We start from the raw sequence: 19,361 nt of genomic DNA on the forward strand, positions 1-19,361 counted from the left end.
GTATAAAGCTGCCTAGAAAAGTTCTTTGAGTTGGGAGTTTGTAAGTCGAGAAATATCTAATCCTGAGTTAAGTACCTTCTTTGTAGTAAATAATGACCTTTATCCTTTTAATGTTCATTGGGGCTTTCATCAGACATAATTGATCAAAAAGTGAATTAATTCACCATTTAAAATATGTAATAAGATTAAATACACAATTATATGTATATAATTATATATTAAATACACAGATAATGGTAGTTTTTAGTAAGTTCAAAACCCAGTTATAGTAGATTTTGCTGTATCTATTCAGACTATTTTCATATCTGCCTCCTTTAATACTGATAATTAAAATCCAGCTGTTTTTCCTTGACTTATTTTTTACATTTTATTTTATGAATTGAAATTGCCCATCAAATTTAAATGTCTTTAAGTCCTGTGATACACAAAACCAGTTGTTTTTAACTGTAACCAGAAGATATTTCAAAAAATATTTTTTAAGGCATTGATATCAGAGATTAGAGGTTTCCCTGTATTTTTCTCTTATATTCTTCCTCCTTAGTTTTTTATTGCTTAGAGCAGGTGTTTGAAGATTTACCTATATAGAAAACTAAAGGAAATAAAAATATCCATAAAGGAAATAAAGGAAATAAAAATATCCATAGGTGTGTTTTTGTTGTCTTAATTTCAGGCTTTTAGATTTTAAACATCACCAGTAAATTAGATATATAAAATTAATGGCAAGATGAAGTTTTATTTCATCTTATACAAATAATATGGTAAAATTCATAAAAGGAGTAGTTATGATGAGTCATGGTGAGCCTGGCTAGAAGCAAAATTTGTAATAACAAAATCTGTCTATATTAGCAGTCCCTTTGTTTCTTTATAATTCTTTTTTTTTTTCTTTTAAGAAAAAGGAGCTTTAACTGTATTTTGTGTCAAGATTTGAGATTTGCTTTATAATGTCTGGTTCCTTATTATAGTATTTAAGTTGTTCATAATGGTATGGTTATCCATACTTTGAAGTGTTCCCAATTTTTTATTTAATTTAAAAGCATGTTTGTTTAGAGTTGTTTTCTAGTCAGAATAGGAATAGATTGCATTTAGTTTAATTTAGTCTAATACATAAACTAAATAAATGATTGGATGCAATTGTGCCAAATAAAAGTCTCTCAGTAGTATATGATTTCTGTTGTTCATTCTGACTTCTAAAAGCTCTGAATTTTTGTATAGTCCATAGGCGATACACACCTGGAAGAAATAACAAGCCTTTTACACAGCCTTCTGGAAATGTGTTTATTCCATAAGAGGGGTGTGTGTGTGTGTGTGTGTGTATGTGTGTGTGTGAAAGTAACACACAGTTGTGTTTCTCATCGAGACTTAAGTCAAATGGCTCCTTCCCCTAATTTAGAAATACAAGAGGGGAGAGCATGTAATTGTAAAGAGATAGACAGAAATTCTAGATGTGTTTAATAACTGGAGCCTATGCGAAATGGACCATCTTTGAGTTTAAACATAATCCCTCCTACATTAAGATGTGTGATCTTTCTGAAATTGTACTGCTTCACATTATCAACAGGTAAGTGATAATATAAGCTCAGGAGAATTCTACTACATGGTTCTGCAAGAAGTATATAGTTTTCAGGAGAGTAGTTTAGTTATTCTGCTTCTGATCCACAAAATGGTCATGATTAGAAAATAAAAGAGTAGAGAATACAATTTATTACTTCAGCATGACAGAAATAGTAAACTGTAAATCTTAAGTTTGACCCAAAGATATATTAATATTTTATATAAATACACTTATAAGAGTCAAGAAGTATTTTTTTGTCCCTACAAAGAGTATTTTTTTCTCCAGATATCAGACTGTTCAGTGCATTAAGGTTTTTTTTCCCCTCTTTAGACATCCTTGGTACTCTTTTTATCAAAAAAGACATCCAAGTTAGTACGGCTTTTTTCTTTTACTTTCAAACTTTTCTATTTTTCCAAAAGTTGTACTTGTTCCAACAGTACATTGATAATACATTGAGAACATAATAGTAAGGCAGAAATAATGTGAGGGAAATCTTAGCCCTTCTCTCAAATATCATTATTACAAATTCACTTATTTTTTTAACGTTATTTCTGTTATCGGAGGTAGCTTTTATTTTGTTCAGATGACCCTGGTTTACAACATTGCAATTCAGAGGCATGGGATCACAACTCTTCGCATGCATGTCCTTACACCATCCTCCAGCAAGATACCCATAGTCTTCCACGATAACGTTTATTGTGCCCCTGTCCCCACTGTATCTTCCTCCTTTGTCCTCTATAGTTTTGATTTCACAGTCATTTTTCTAGGGTTTCTTTTTATCTGATCCTTTTCTTTTATCTGTATTCCTCATGTAATGAAACCATCAAGTATTTGCTCTCTCTTTCTGACTTATTTTGTTAGCATTATTCTCTCCAGTTCCATCCATGTTGTTACAAATGGCAAAAGTTATCTTTTTTAGAGCTGAATAATAGTATATACATTTTTCGAACCCACCATTTGACCTTGATCACTTAAGTTTCCCTAATTTGGCTATTGTAGACAGTGCTTCAGTGAACATAGGAAGGCACATATCCTTTGGTGGGCCTGTCCTGGACATAGTGCTGAGACTTAACCCTTAGGCGAGGGAGTTCCAGTTAGAGTGCAGCTTTGTAGTACAGATTGAAATCTGGGAGTATGATAGCAACACTCTTCCTCCATTTTGTTAAGATTATTTTGGCTATTTGAGGTCTTTTGTGGCTCCGTATGCAGTTCAAAACTTTTAGGAATAAAAATTCACATTTCTTCAAATAGATGGTAACACACATACCCACCACCCCAAACTCTTTTCCCCTCTAGTAACCTCAGTTCTGTTTTCCAAGAGTTTGATTGTGTTATCTGTTCATTTACTGTTTTTTTTATATTCCACATATGAATGAACTCCTCTGTTATTTGTCTTTCTCCTGACATTTAATTTAACATAATAGCTTAAGTTTCATCCATGTTGTCGCACATGCCACGATTTTATCTTTTTTTATATAGGCAAGTTATATTCCATATTGTGTATATATACCCCATTTATCTTAATGAGTCATACCTTGGAAAATCCAATTAAAAATTTCAGAACACCTATAGGTAGAATTGAAACTGGCCTTAAAAGTACTAAATTAGGGTTTAGGTTTTTCCTGTGGATCTTGAGTTTGTATACAAATTTATAATAAATTTTTGTGCAAAAGGGTCATATTTTTACAGACTGAATGATTTGTGTGTTTACTATCTAATTATGTGTTAATGTTTATTCAATATTTAGTATTTAAAGTATTAGCATTTCTGTCAGCTGGAAATTGCTTTTTCTCATTTGTAGTATACTGACATAAGATTTCATTTGGTTAGTAGAATGGTAAGTAAACAAATACTACTATGTTATTAAAATACCTGAAACTAAAACTCTGCTTCTTTTCTATAATCTTAATATAGCAGCACAGTTGTATAATAGATTTGAATATTATCTTAAGGGGGAATGTACCTGTCTACAGAGATATAACCTTGCTTATATTTTCCAACTGGTTTTACAGCTGGCATCCCTCGTTCAGTATTAAAAGATTGGCGTAAAGTCAAGAAGCTGAAGCAAACTGGCGAATCCTTTTTACAGGATGACTCCTGCTGTGAGATAGGACCTAATTTACAAAAGTGCAGAGAATGTAGACTCATTCGGAATAAAAAAGGAGAAGAATCAACTCACTCACCAGTATTTTGTAGATTTTACTACTTTAGACGGTAAGTAAAAATACATAGTTGGGAGAGAATTTTTTTTTATTTTCGTATTAGAAATTATGCTATCATTCTGATGGCTTCTTTTATTGTGGGAGTGAGTCTTTGAGCCTCTTTGTTTCTGAAATGAGAATATTGGACTGAGTGCAAATTCACATTGCTACTTGTGTTCCATATGGCTCTTCTATTCTGCTTTATGCTTTTTTTCTCTTTTCACTCTATGCAATGATTTTATTACTTTTAATATCTGTAAGCAAAGACAGTATTTATGAAAACTCATTTGCATGCAAAATATATCATGCATTTTTCTACCATAAAGGAAGGGTTAATGAGGGGGACAGAAACAGAAGTCTGATGAGTTCTGATGATTCCTAGCCTTCCTAGGAATTTTGCTCCTGTTCTAGCTGTCCGACTGCTGCTAGGTATAGAATTGTTGAGAAAAATGAGCATCTGTAAAATGAGTTAGAGGGCAGGCTGAGACTCAGGAAAGCATGATTATGTATATCATAATATTTTGATTTATTCTCAATGAGAAATATCTCAGAAATATTTCAGTTTCTACCTCCAAGTTTCTTTTTTTTTTTTTTTTTAATTTTCTAGAGGCATGTCTTATTTATTTATTTATTTATTATTTGTTTGGTTGGTTGGTTTATACATGCACTGGGTACAGTCAGAAGCACAAGAGGGTGAGAGAATTCACCAGAGCCAGAACAGAGAGCAGAGCAGGCAGAAGGACCGAAGTACACTGCTGAGGGGGAGCAGCGGACGGCAGGAGAGGTCTGCGCGCCATGTAGGACCCTCCTCTGGTGGCCGGGGAGCAGCCGGGGATCGAACCGGAGCCGCAGAGGCCGCGGGCAGCTTCGCAACCCAGCGCTCAACCGCTGCGCCACCGGGGAGGCCCGCTACCTCCAAGTTTCTACCTCCTTATTTTCCTAGAAAATAGTAAAAAAAAAAACAATTTTCTTTTAATTGAAGGAATTTTTAAAAAAATATATACAATTTGGTAAAAATAATATAGTGCTTAAATCTACTTATTGGCTAGTGATCATAAATAATCTGTGAATTTAGTTGAACAAGAACAATCTAGGTATTAAGCTTAAGTCATGTGTTGCACTGGAATACCCATACTTTTGGTTTTTTTAAACATATGTATATATAAAAATGAGTCATAAAATGACAAGTATTAGTACCATCTCATATTTCAGAGATTTCATAGTAAATATTAAAATAAGATACCTGTATACTGCTATACTGTTAGTATTATTAAATACTTTAACACTAAAAACTTATAGATAGATGCATAACATTTCAACTCAAGAAGAACTGGGCAACCCAACTAGTTAAGAGAAGCTAGTTAAAGACTCATATTCTGAAATAAGTCATTCCTGGGTTTTAATCCTTGCTCTATATCTGAGCTTTTAAATGACTTTATTAACTATAATAGGTCTCCAACTGCACCTGTCTCAACATAATGTAAATAATAATGGTTTCTGTCTCAGCGTTTTTGTAAAGATTAAATAAAAAATAATAAAGTATGCAACATCCTTATAGTACCAAACACATGAAATTCTCTATTAATACTAGCTGCAATATTTTCCTTACTATCATTACCATATTCTTTCTAAGAAATAGGAGACACTTTACTTGCAAATATACTACCATGCTGATGCCGAGTAAAAGCCCCCAAAATACATATTTGTAGGAACAGAACAATTTATCATTTCTTCTTTGCTTCATAGTCTTTCTAGCCCATAATCCCGAAAGAAAAATTTCAAAGAATAGTAGAAAAATTGGACATGTGGAAATGCACAAAAGATGTAATAAGTATCAAAAGTAGTATAACAACATAAAAGTGAATATGATGGGTTAAAGAAAGGGAGAAATTTGATTTAAAAGAGGGAAGATGTAACATAACAAAGATACAAGAAAGGAGAGTAATGAGAATGTTGTTGTTCTTGCCCATTTGAAAAATATAAAATGACTTACAGTGAACTTCAGTTATACCCTGTTTAAGAGTAACGAGAGTATGTATGTACACCAACCAATAAAAGAACAGTGATTTTGCCCTTCACCCTATACTTCTATGAATTGAATACTTAGTTATATATCAGATGCTAAGAGGAATTAAGTATAATAATTGGGTTACTAATAATTATTATTGAGAGTTTCTATCTTTGTTCCTCTAAGTCACATTTATTGTCATTTTAATTAATGAAGAACTTTATGTGTAACTGAAAGAAGATCTTAAGGTGATTTAGGGATTTTCAGCTTTGAGATTATGTGCAAAGTAGCAGTATTGCTCTAGGTAGCATTTAGCCAGCATTTAACTTTTTTTTTAAAGATTTATTTATTTAAGCATGCAAGAACTGGGGTACCCACAAGAGGTGCAGGGGCTGAGAGGATTCACCAGAGACAGAGTCGGGAACAGAACAGGCAGACTGACTGAATTACACTGCTGAGAGGAGCAGTGGGCGAGACAGGAGAGGTCTGCTGTGCCATATTGTTAGCTCTCTGGCTAGCCAGAGATGGAGCTCATGCTGCAGAGGTTGCGGATAGCTTCACGGTGCTGTGCTTAACCCCTTGAATCACCAGGGAGGCCCAGTATTTAACTCTTGTCATTCATCAAACACTTGGGAATATTTTTCATTTGACTGGAGTCAATTATAAGTGATAGGGAAGAATCTTATTTCTTGATGTAACCTAAAAGTATGTTGCTTGCCATTGTCATTTGTAACATTATGGGCATCATTTAAATTTGTTAAGTTCAATTAATATTATGTGTGTATATGAAAAGCTACACTATTTTCTATTTTTAATTATAAGTATAATTTATATGTTAAAATAGAAACTAATTTTAAATTTACACCTTTTTATTTTTATTTTTATTTTTTTTTTTTTTTATAGAGGCATGTTTTTATTTATTTATTTGTTTGTTTTTTGTTTATACATGCACTGGGTACAGTCAGAAGCGCGGGAGGGTGAGAGAATTCACCAGAGCCAGAGCGGGGAGCAGAGCAGGCAGAAGGACCGAAGTACACTGCTGAGGGGAGCAGCGGGCGGCAGGAGAGGTCTGCTCGCCATGTGGGACCCTCCTCCGGTGGCCGGGGAGCCGGGAATCAAACCGGCGCCGCAGAGGCTGCGGGCAGCTTCGCAACCCAGCGCTCAACCGCTGCGCCACCGGGGAGGCCCAAATTTACACCTTTTTAAAAAATGAAATTCTACCTTGATATCCACTGCATTTATGTTCTAATGTTTCAGGTTGTCATTTAGTAAAAATGGAGTTGTTAGAATAGATGGCTTCTCTTCTCCTGACCAATATGATGATGAAGCTGTGAGTTTATGGACACATGAGAATTATGAAGATGATGACCTAGACATAGAAACTTCAAAATACATCTTGGATATAATAGGTGATAAGTTCTGCCAATTAGTAACGTCTGAAAAAACAGCTTTGTCCTGGGTGAAAAAGGATGGTAAGGATATTAAGTACTTAAAACATGTTAACTACAAATTTCATTTTAAGAATTTCTATCTGAAGTATGTTGAACCTGTGGGAAAGTCCTAATCTCACCTAATCATTGATTTTTTTAAATTTAATAATGATACTTTTTTATGTGGAAATGCACCAATTGTAATAAAGGTAACAATTTCCACTTAAGGTTGAATTAAAGGATTTACAGTTTGTGAAATCACAGTAGCACTTTGTAATTATTAGAAGAATTTGCCTTAGCAATTTTTCAGTTGAGGCACTTTTGAAATTTTGAACTTAAAAATTCTATTGCGGAAAAAAAAAAAAAAAAAAAATTCTATTGCGGGCACTATCCTGTGCATTGTAGGAAGTCTGGTGGCCTCCATTCATTGGAAGCTTTTATTATTCTGTTTATGCAACCAAATATGAATCCAGATATTGCCAAATGGGAGAAAAAACACTTATTTAAGGAAAGAGAAAGAAAGGTAGCTAACATTTAGAGCACTTAGTAAGTCATGTGCTTTACATAATTAACATATCTTCTTTCTACATTATGAGATACTTGCTCCCATATAAATCTGTGATGACTACAACCAGATTAAAAGCTTAAATAATTTGGGATGAGTTGTGTCTTCATGTGGCAAACAAACACTGGGATTTATTTTGTATTAAAGTGTCTTTATTGCACTAAATTATATCATAATGGCAGAAATAGCAATCACTTTAAGAAACCTGCTATTGATCTTTAGTTAGCATATTCTTCAGATTTCTTGCTTTGCCTTTAAATTTTTGTTTTTGCTATATTTTAGCCACAATTGTATAAAACAAAAGCATGTTTGCCTTTACATGTATTTTCTGTATTTTAGCCAAAATTGCCTGGAAAAGAGCAGTAAGAGGAGTCCGGGAGATGTGTGATGCATGTGAAGCAACATTGTTTAACATTCATTGGGTCTGCCAAAAATGTGGATTTGTGGTCTGCTTAGATTGTTACAAGGCAAAAGAAAGGAAGAGTTCTAGAGGTCAGTTTATAACTTTATATACATTGAAATGTTTTATAACATTCATTTTCTTTAGAGTCACTCATCCATAATAGTTTAGTGGGGTGTGTGTGTGTTTTCTGCCTCTCTTAGTTATGAACATATCAGATTAAGAAAGTTTTGTGAAATTCATTTTTAAAGGGAATGACCACTTTTTACTAATGGCCAGATTTTCTGGAATAAAACTGCATTTATATTTCCTTAGCATGAGTGGCTCCACTATCGTGTTGAAGCAGATAGTTTCCTAATGTAGTGTAAATTTAGGTTCAGCATTGTTGCTTTTGATTCCAATGTGAAGGAACCCATTAATTACATAGTCCTGCACAAAGTCACAATTGACTATCTCCTAGTGCGAATTGAATTTTCCAAATATTGGTCCATAAAGTTCAAATCAAAATATTTAAAAATGTGTTGCTACTAGTCACATTTACCTCCAGCCTTAGAAAATGAAAAATCTTTATTATACATGAAAACAGCCTTTAAAATTATTGGCGATTTCTACATAAAAGGCACAAAGATAGTGGTCTTCATGTTAATTAATATAGCTGGAAAGAATACACAGTTCATAATGGAAGTAATATACCTTTTCTCTTGCTGAAAGTGCTTTAGAAAAAGTGTCTTCAAGGCAATTTTGGAAGTAGCTATCTAATATTAGTAATCTAAAAGTATTGAGTTTGTTGAGCTAAAGTCCTAAAGAAATATCAAGAGTCAAATTGTAGAAGTAAAATAATATTTAATGTAGCATGTTCAGTGTCTAGAAATAAAGAATGTCATTTTTATTCCAGGCAACTCTTTTTTTCTCATAGTTGCATAATAATTCCCCCTTAACCACAGTTTGGCTTTTAAAAGTTTCAGTTATCTATAGTCAGGCTAACCCCAGTCCAAAAGTAGTATGTATGAACAGTAAGATATTTTGAGATACCACATTCACAAAGCTTTTATTACAGTATCTTGTTATAACTTCTGTTTTATTATTGATATCAATCTTTACTGTACCTAACTTATTTCAGTTTTATATATGTTTTCCAAAACATATATTCTTATGGTAGAATTCTGTACTATCCACAGTTTTAGGTGCTGACTGGGCCTCTCAGAAGGCAATCCCTGCACCAATAAGGGGTCTGCTATATATAATGAATCATGATTTAGCTATCAGCATCTTTACCATTGATAGGATTACTGGCTTTACCTGTTCTAATCCTTTTTCTTATAAATCCAGCGCTTTCCAAAGAAACTTGAATAAGTGGGGGTGCGTAGCCAAACATCTACAACTAGGTGTTTCTCTGATATGCAGAAGACAGGAATAAAATGTGAAGAAATGCATAATAAGGAATGTATCTTAGCCAGTTCATTATCTCCAAAATCATAAAACTGTATTTGACAACTTTCAGGTGATAGAAACAGCTGCATTGCTATAAAACTTTGTGACAGTCATTTTGGATTCCTCATTCTATATTACTTTCCTTTGCCAAATTAAAAGAAATTAATTTTCACAGTTGTGTTACTGTCAGTTCTCATAGTACTGTTAGTTTGAAGATATAGCCAGTCACCATGAATTTTTTTTTTTTAGTATAGCCTATATGTTTATTTTGTGTCATCTATGTATCCTCTTAATAAACCCAAATTGACTAGATTATAGTGGTATTTAACATAAGTGTCTAAAATAGAAGCAATTAAGAAGCACTTAACAGATTACCATGTAGGCTTTGGTGAGTTGTCAGGAAGCTTTTAATTTTTTTTGAAGATTTATTTTTATTTATTTATCCATACAAGAACTGAGGTGTAGGATAGAGGTGTAGGGTTGGGGGAGTTAGAGCATTCACCAGAGACAGAGTGGGGAGAAGAGCAGGCAGATCTACTGAAATACACTGCTAATGGGAGCAGCGGGCGAGACAGGAGAGGTCTGCTGCACCATGTGGGTTAGCTCCCTGGCCAGGGATCGAACTCATGCCACAGTGGTTGGTGATAGCTTGATAACACTGAGACTTTAACTTCTGCACCACCAGGGAGGCCCCATAGGAAGCTTTTTTTTTTAATGGCCAGTTTTAGACTAGATTTGAATTTTATTTAATCTGTGACTTCATAACCACAATATAGTTCTATATCTTTTTATGCTGAATTTAATGAACTTTGTGGTATTTATTGAAGTCCTTGTAATTACATAAGTGGCTGTCATTGTTAATAAATTTGTAGAGATAATCTCCAGAGATCAAGGTATTGAATATTTTCCTGTGTAGCATTATGCCTCATGCTATGTCTTAATGTGTTTGCAACTCCAGGTATGTAGCCTTCTTTGAATATAATAATAGCAATTGAATATTACATATCTAATGGCAGCTTTTTTACAGGTCTCGTGACAGTTTCTGTATGTGTCTTTAAGACATAAAAGAAAAAAATTGGTTTGCCTCAAACTGATACATCAGGTTAGTGTACTCAGATCAGGAAAAAGCACTGTTTGGCACAGAAAAATAGCTGAGCGATTAAAGGAAATTTACAGAGACGCTAGAATAAGATAGGGAAAATAGAGGAAAATAATAATTTAATGATAATAAAGAACAACTTACTGTACAACATCAGTTTTGTATACTATTTCTCAAAATGGGGCCTCCCTGGTGGCACAGGGGTTAAAGATAGCGCTATCAAGCCACTCACTGCCAGTTACTATAGCAGGAGTTCGATTCTTGGTCAGCCACGGAGCTAACCTACATGGTGCTGCAGACCTCTTCTGTCTCGCTCACTGAGCCCCTCAGCAGTGTATTTCAGTAGATGTGCGTATTCTGCTCCCCACTCTCTGGTGAGCCCCTCACCCCCCCGTATCTCTGGCTTACACTCCAGTTCTTGTATGCATAAATAAATCTTTAAAAAAAAATAAAATCTCAAAATGGTAGTACTATCTTATTTTCTCATGTTTTATATTACTGTTGACTTTTTATATGCAAGCCATCAATCTTAATGTAAAATAATAAGTGTTATATTGTAAACTTACAGATAAAGAACTGTATGCGTGGATGAAGTGTGTGAAAGGACAGCCTCATGATCACAAACATTTAATGCCAACTCAAATTATACCCGGTTCTGGTAAGTACAAATATACATTGTTTATTTAGTGGTATAACAGTTCTTGGTTGCTCCAGATTATTTAAAAATATGTAGGAGTATGCTAGAATCGAAAGGTAAGGTTTATCTAATATTGAATTGTTTTTGCTCGGTTATTACAGTTCTGTGTAACAAAGCTAGTGAGACAAGCCTACGCTCAGTGGAAAAAAGTCATAAAGAGAACATTTTAAAAAGGAAAAACTAGAGTATAATGAAAAAGCTTTATTAACCACTATTTTATTTTATAGTTTTAACAGATCTTCTAGATGCAATGCACACTCTTAGAGAAAAATATGGTATTAAATCCCATTGTCATTGTACTAACAAACAGAATATACAAGTTGGTGGAAATTTTCCTACGATGAATGGTGTGTCTCAAGTGAGTAGAAATCTTGAATTATTCAAATAAAAATATATGGTTATATTAATTAGCCTGATACTTAATCCAATTTAGGATTTGTTTTATAAGTTATTTTACTGGATAATGAGTTAGCAATGGCTGACTCCTGTAACTACTACTTTTACTCTGAATAATTGAAGAAATCATATTTTAAAAACTCAGTTGTTCTTGTCTTTTAGGTTTTACAGAATGTTCTTAATCACAGTAATAAAATTTCTCTGTGCATGCCTGAGTCTCAACAGCAGAATACCCCACAGAAGTCTGAGAGCAATGGCAACAGCAGCCCAGGGAGTGATGTAAGCACAGACAGCAAGTTAACTCCTCCAGAGTCTCAGTCACCACTGCACTGGTTAGCAGATCTTGCCGAGCAAAAGGCCAGAGAAGAGAAAAAAGGTTAAGTATAATGAATAGTCATGAGTATATTAAAAGGATTTGTTTTAGTTTTTTTAAAGATAGATTTATTTATACATACAAGAACTCTGGGGTATGGGCCAGAGGTGCAGGGTGTGAGAGGACACACCAGAGACAGAGTGGGGAGTAGACAGGCAGATTAACTAAAATTCACTGCTGAGGGGATCAGCAGGCGAGGCAGGAGAGGTCTGCTGTGCCATGTGGGTAGCTCCCTGGCCAGCGGGGTTCGAGCTTATACTGCTGAGGCTATGGATAGCTTGACAGTGCTGTGCTTAACCCCTTGTGACACCAGGGAGGCCCTACAAGGTTTAATGTAATCAACTACGTACTATTCATTGACAACAATTTACTTTTGTCTTATGCATTTTGCTAGGCTTAAACATTTGTCTTATTAGGAAGTATCTCCCTGTAGTTTGCATTAAAATTAGTTACAGAATCATTTCTGAGTGAGCCTGTCAATAAGACCACCAAGGGAGCAGATTTGTAGATAGATAGTTTCTGCTTATCTTAGCGGTAGCATTTTTCAGTCATGACAAATACAGACTCATCTGCATGTCTAAGATACTGAGGAATGTTAGCTGTTTGACTCCATTTTGAAGAACCTAATCCATCTTATATGTGTGTTCATGTGAATGAATCATTACTACATCAGTTCTTACCTTCCACTGTATGATGCAGGGTGCTACTTTTCTGTCTGTACTTTAGCATCATGCTTAATTTTATTTTAATTTTGTTTTTATTTCAGAAAACAAAGAATTTACCCTTGAAAAGCAAATTAAAGAAGACAAGGATCAGGATAATCCTGACTGTCCAAACAGCAGTACACCACCCCCGGTGTCCCAGAATAATGAACAAGTCTCAACCTTAAGGGATTTGTTGACCACAACAGCTGGCAAGCTACGTGTGGGTTCTACAGATGCAGGCATTGCTTTTGCACCAGTGTATTCAACAGGAACTCCGGTGAGTATAATGCCAAATTTTTGTTTTTGTTTTTCTTTTTTTAAAAGATTTATTTATTTATTTATACAAGCACTGGGTACAGTCAGAAGCGCAGGAGGGTGAGAGAATTCACCAGAGCCAGAGCGGGGAATAGAACAGGCAGACCGACCAGAAACACTGCTGAGGGGAGCAGCGGGTGCGGAAGGAGAGGTCTGCGTGCCATGTGGGATCCTCACCCGGCAGCCAGGGATCGAACCGGTGGCGCTGCAGAGGCTGCAGGCAGCTTCACAGCACAGCTCTCAACCGCTGCGCCACCAGGGGAGGCCCCAAATTTTTATTTTTCATATAGACCTTAAATTTAAATTATTTGGAGACTTGGCTATTGGCTGTGAGCCTCACAGTAGCTGCAGATGAAATCAAATACACCAAATTGCTAGACATGATCCTAATTTCGTTATAGCTCTTATAACTTAAAAACTTAAGATTTTGATCTGTTTTCCCAGGTGGAAAAGGTTGGGAATATAGCATTTTGATGTGAGAAGAGCCTTAAGTACCCCTTCAAAATTTGAAAGCCATATATCTAGTGGGGAAAAAATAACCTATGGTAGTGAATGTCTTATTACTTAATATGTCTAGAAATCGATTTTTGTTTGAATTATTTGCCAGGAAAAAAAAAGAATAACTGCATTGGTATATGCAAGTTCTTAGTGGCTCTTAAAAGTATATCTGGTATTTTCCCTATCTCTCACCTCTGTCTCTAGTCCTAACAATATTAAAAGGTAGGAATGCCACACTTAAAGTTTCTACAAATAAGTTTTTCAAATTGAAACCACCAATCTAGCTCCCACACCAGCTCCCCATAAGAAACAATGTGGGAAATAAAGATCCGTATCTACTAATATTATTTTCTTTTCTTGATTGCATGCCTATTTATGTTGGTTGGTTGCTGTGTTTATAGTAATTCAATGTGAAAATTTAAAACTCTCAATACCATTTTTTCCTAATAGAGTAGTAAAAGTGGAAGGACTATGCCAAACATTCTTGATGACATAATTGCTTCAGTTGTTGAAAACAAAATTCCACCAAATAAAGCTTCTAAGATAAATGTAAAACCAGAGCTTAAAGACGAGCCTAAAGAAAGCAGAAAATGTGCCATGAATGAAAACAGTAAATTACACAGCGATATACCGCATTCTTGGATCTGTGAGAAGCATATTTTATGGCTTAAGGATTATAAGAATAGTAATAATTGGAAGCTTTTCAAAGAATGTTGGAAACATGGACAAGTGAGTATTTATGTTTTAATTTTTGCGTAGAAAAACTGGGGTGCAGGCCAGAGGTATGGCGGGGTGAGAGGATTCACCAAAGACAGAGTGGGGAGCCAAACAGGCGATTACTGAAATACACTGCTGGCGGGAGGCCTTAGCAGTTATAGCACTGATACTTAACCCCGAGGCCACAGTGAGTATATGAAGCTGATTTTGTACACTCTTAGTAAAACTGAAGCTCTCATAATTTAGAAATAAAGGGGAGAGAGCATACTTAACACATACACAGTTAGAAGTAAGATAACAAAAATATCAAGAGTTATCAGAATAATTGTTTAATTCTCTTTTTCGTCAAACGTGTGAATCAACAGGAAAACAAAGATTATTTGATATTATATATTTGATGTATCGTCAGCAGATTTTTTTTTAATAAAGTCATATATTTACTAAGTTTGTTCCCTGTCATATTTGACATTTGTATTTTAGTCCAGTTAGCAGATTCTTATCTGCTATTAAAATAATAATATAGTAGAAGCATTTTTGTTTAATGAAAATCATAGATATTTTTACCTTTAATGTTGATCCATATTTCTACTGCCTAAAAGTGAAATTTCAAGTATAACTTTTCAGACTTCCTGCAAATCACTACTCATCCAATATTTTATTAGCAAAAACGGCTGTATATGCATCATGTTATTCCTTTTATCTTTTCTCTTAACTGTGAACATCTTTCCAGGTCAAAGTATTTTCACTAGTCTTTGTTACTCAGTTTTTCACTACTCCTGAAATTTAATGCAGTATCCATTTTGTTATATGTATATTTAAATTTTGGAAGTTTTTATGTATCTTTTAACTGTTATCTATTCATTTATTTATAAGCCTGCAGTGGTTTCTGGTGTGCATAAGAAAATGAACATTAATTTGTGGAAGGCGGAATCCATCAGTCTTGATTTTGGAGACCATCAAGCTGATCTCCTTAACTGCAAAGACAGCATTATTTCAAATGCCAATGTTAAGGAATTTTGGGATGGTTTTGAAGAAGTTTCAAGTATGTTTTTTGATTTGTTTTACTGTTTTCTTAAGTAAATATATCCCTCCAATGATAAATTTCAAACATTAAACAGATTTTTAAATTTTGAAAATTTTATAGTTTTTTGTTACATGAAAAGATATAGGAACTTGGAGAAAGAAATTGTGTTTTATTAATTCCACCCTAATTTCCTTTGAAATAAATTAGCCATTTATATTGTTTACTTATATAGTATACCAGGAATATCTTAACTCTGTAAACCCTTGAAAATTGGATTATATAATTTGTGTTCAGTACTTCAAAAAATTAAAAGTAAAAATGTAAGATTGTAATTTAGCAACTTGAAAGTGATTTCCTTAACAGAAAGAATTTTTTTGTATTTCAAGTGAGTAATGCAGTATGTCCCAATATATCCTATCTGTGTGTATATAAGAACACTAGTCCTATTATTACCCGGCAAAATAAGAAAATGAAGTCATTACATAGCATTCATTAACTACCGTATAGCAGTCATGCATTCGTTTACAATTTCTTCCTCTCCAAATATTAAAATAAAAGGACAGATTATTAGCTATTAATTAATTTTCTTTACAGAACGGCAAAAAACAAAAAATGGAGAAACGGTTGTTCTAAAATTGAAAGATTGCCCATCAGGCGAAGACTTCAAGGCTATGATGCCAGCAAGGTACATCTTTTGGAACTTGTTATTTTGAATCTTAGCTTTTTTTTTTTTTTTTTTTTTTTTTTTTTTTTTTTTTTAAATTTATTTATTTATTTATTTATACAAGCACTGGGTACAGTCAGACGCGCGGGAAGGTGAGAGAATTCACCAGAGCCAGAGCGGGGAGCAGAGCTGGCAGAAGGACCAAAGTACACTGCTGAGGGGAGCAGCTGGTGTCAGGAGAGGTCTGCGCACCATGTGGGACCCTCCTCCGGTGGCCGGGGAGCAGCTGGGGATCTAACCGGCACTGCAGAGGCTGTGGGAATCTTTGCAACCCAGCACTCAACCGCTGTGCCACCGGGGAGGCCTGAATCTTAGCTTTTTGAAGTTAAACTTACTTCCAGAAATAGGATAAATAGCAACAAATGTGACCTCTAGGTATTATTGTCTTCCGCAATTAAAAATAAATAACTGAAAATCAAAATCAATTCTCTCTTGTCTCAGCAAAGGATAGTCTTTGTTAGAGCAATTGGGAAATGAATGCTCTTGTCAAAGGATATGTGGCTTCGTTTGGAACCTCCCTTCCCTTGGTGTTTTGAATTTTCTATTATGATTAGGAAACAATTACAATTCTAGTTAGAATCATTTCTGTTCGGTACTTGTGTAATACATTCATTGAAACCTTAAATGAAGTCAAAGAAAGGTTAACTGTTAAGACCCCTTAGGGAAAGTTTACCTTCTGTTTTGAGCAACTTGAAAATTACATATTTGAAGGCACTTAAAAAATGCAAGTTTTTATTTAAAAAAATGGTGATGTTGTTATTCTTCAGATATGAAGATCTTTTAAAAAGTCTGCCATTGCCAGAATATTGTAATCCAGAGGGAAAATTCAATTTGGCTTCTCATTTGCCAGGATTTTTTGTGCGTCCAGATCTGGGACCCAGGTTGTGTAGTGCTTATGGTAGGTATATATATATATATTTTTTTAAACTTAGACTTCCTTGGAATTTTAACTATCTTTTATGTAGAGATAAGTTATCTAATGGTTTTTAGGTTCTGTTAAATTTTCTAATAATCCATTGATGTCTTTATAAAACAGTATGTTAGGAATTAATTGCCCCTACATATACTTAATTCCTTGCAAAATGTTTACATTTTCTACTAATTTGACTTTTATAGGCTATTTCATAGAGTATGGGTGGGGGAGGGGTAAAGATTTTGACAAGGAGACTAAAACTCAAATTACAGTAAAACTGCTGTCATTTCCAGGATATGTGAAGTATTCTGAAGTAAAATTTTATTTTATACATAGGTGTAGCTGCTGCTAAAGATCATGATATAGGAACAACAAATCTCCATGTTGAAGTTTCTGATGTTGTAAATATTTTAGTCTATGTTGGCATAGCAAAAGGAAATGGCATTCTCTCAAAAGCAGGTAAAGAAATTTAAATAATAGTGGTCTTTGGCATAATGGTTGAATACACATACTAGTACTACCCAGAATGTCAGTCTCTGAGTTAACAACAAAGATTGCAAAAAAAAAAAATTACAAGTGGATATAAGTATATTCTGTTCTTTACTAATGGGTATAAGTATATTCTAATCTTTACTAATTGATTTGCTTGACATTTTTTGATATAATAGGATTTTTTTTAAATGAGTGTTTTTATTTGCTCCTATTCTGTCATTAAATATTATGTTTAAGAAAATAAAATGTTATGGTCACCTATAAACATTTATTGAAAACAGAAACTAAGTCCTTGGGTGATGATTATATCTCAAGTGTTCTTTTTTCTCTCCAACATCAGAGGAAGAAGGGTGCTTTTCTCCTCAGTAGAAATCACCTTTCTATTCAGCTTATAGTTTTTAGATTCCATCCACTGGATTTCTCGCTGTAATTTTGTTCTATCAGTTATTCTTTACAAACATAGGTCTTTAAACTTTCTCTATTGGCTTCTTCAGAATAGAAATCTCTATTTAGACTCTTCCTCCTTTGTCAAAAGTGTAACTCTTACTCAGTTGTTTTCTTCCTTGCCGTGATCCTATTATTTCTGCCCACATAAAACAAATGTTTTGCTCTGTCTCCTCCTGTTCAACTCATTGCAAGTTGGAGTCTGTATCTGCCACCCCACTGAAATTACTATTGCTAAGACTCTCATTTCCAGTCACAATTGGATAATTTAGTGGTTTCTTTCTCTTTTAGTACTTGCCCCTCTATAATGTCAGTGTTAGTCACTACCTCTTTTTCAAGTACTGGCCATCGCTTCTGTGACACTACTCATCTGGCTGTTAACATCTCAGAGAATTGTAAGCTTTTCTAGAGTTACAGACCTTATTCTCTATCTTTTCTACTGTATGTTCCTGTGCTTTCTCAATACATGACTTCCAATCACCACTTGTATCAAGAGTCCAGAATGTATATATAGCCTACTGGCTAAGTGCTGAGGATTTGGTCACTCATAGTAGCCATTCTTTTTGTGTTTCACGGCTTCTATAATACATATCCTAAATTACCTCCATACTATAGAACTCATTGTTTAGCTCCCTTAGCAGACTCTATGGTTTTAGTAGATAAAAATTCTTTGCCTCCCCTAATCCCAAGTACTTAAAAGTCAGGTATATTGGTTTGTAGCCCCAGCTCTAATACAGATGTCTTTGACCTATGTTTCACGTTGCCTTAAAAGCTTGTGATGCCACAGAGTTAATTATCTCTATTGCACCTCATAGTCATAGTAATTTGTTCAAACCATCCCCTGTACCATTTAGCATACAATAAAGGTGGATGCACTTGCTTTTTCCCACTATTATTCTTTTATGTCCTTATGCTGGAACTTTCTTGTCCATCACTGTCCCTGCATACCTCCCACTCCTCATTCGTAGCATATTTGGGCTTTCATGAAAACACTTAACTTTTTTTTTTCATGAACATTTTAAATCTCTTCCTCTTTATCTGTATTTTTGGCTAATTTTTATAGGTGGTCACAAAGAAAATGTTTAAGGGTTCTAATAATATTAAAAGCACACCAAGAAATATTGACCTAATTAAAACATTTTTTTTCCTTCACCTACAATATCTCCTAACTTCATTGTCTCCCTGGCACACTCCTATATTCATCTTCTGAGTCTAGCTCAACTTGTCAATTTTCTCCCTCCCCCACAGATTTTAATTAAACAGTGTAAACTTTCTCTATCCCAGTGGGCATTTTATTCCATATGATCCATTAACCTTCCCTTTTCTTAATTCATAGAGTAGTAAGGTATAAAGAAAAAATGTTAGAAAATCAGTCTCA

The 19,361-nt window shown here is 34.4% G+C and overlaps 1 protein-coding gene across 7 annotated transcripts in view; it reads left to right on the top strand.

Moving 5' to 3' along the window:
- The window catches only part of JMJD1C (jumonji domain containing 1C), a 283,697-nt gene that overhangs the window by 234,141 nt on the left and 30,195 nt on the right, over positions 1-19,361 (top strand). For 6 of the 7 annotated variants that reach the window (XM_054690507.1, XM_037497333.2, XM_054690506.1 and 3 more), the window contains 12 exons: positions 3,565-3,766; positions 7,019-7,233; positions 8,096-8,248; positions 11,255-11,344; positions 11,611-11,741; positions 11,942-12,155; positions 12,919-13,133; positions 14,120-14,398; positions 15,260-15,428; positions 16,005-16,095; positions 16,902-17,032; positions 17,384-17,506. In XM_054690507.1, the coding sequence (XP_054546482.1) occupies positions 3,565-3,766; positions 7,019-7,233; positions 8,096-8,248; positions 11,255-11,344; positions 11,611-11,741; positions 11,942-12,155; positions 12,919-13,133; positions 14,120-14,398; positions 15,260-15,428; positions 16,005-16,095; positions 16,902-17,032; positions 17,384-17,506 (2,013 nt within the window). The remainder of the gene's footprint in view (positions 1-3,564; positions 3,767-7,018; positions 7,234-8,095; positions 8,249-11,254; positions 11,345-11,610; positions 11,742-11,941; positions 12,156-12,918; positions 13,134-14,119; positions 14,399-15,259; positions 15,429-16,004; positions 16,096-16,901; positions 17,033-17,383; positions 17,507-19,361) is intronic. The other variant, XM_054690504.1, reaches the window with a different exon arrangement.

This window comes from Talpa occidentalis, unplaced genomic scaffold (genome assembly GCF_014898055.3).
Source record: "Talpa occidentalis isolate TD23 unplaced genomic scaffold, MPIMG_talOcc4v2.1 talOcc4.8, whole genome shotgun sequence".
Lineage (NCBI taxonomy): Eukaryota > Metazoa > Chordata > Mammalia > Eulipotyphla > Talpidae > Talpa > Talpa occidentalis.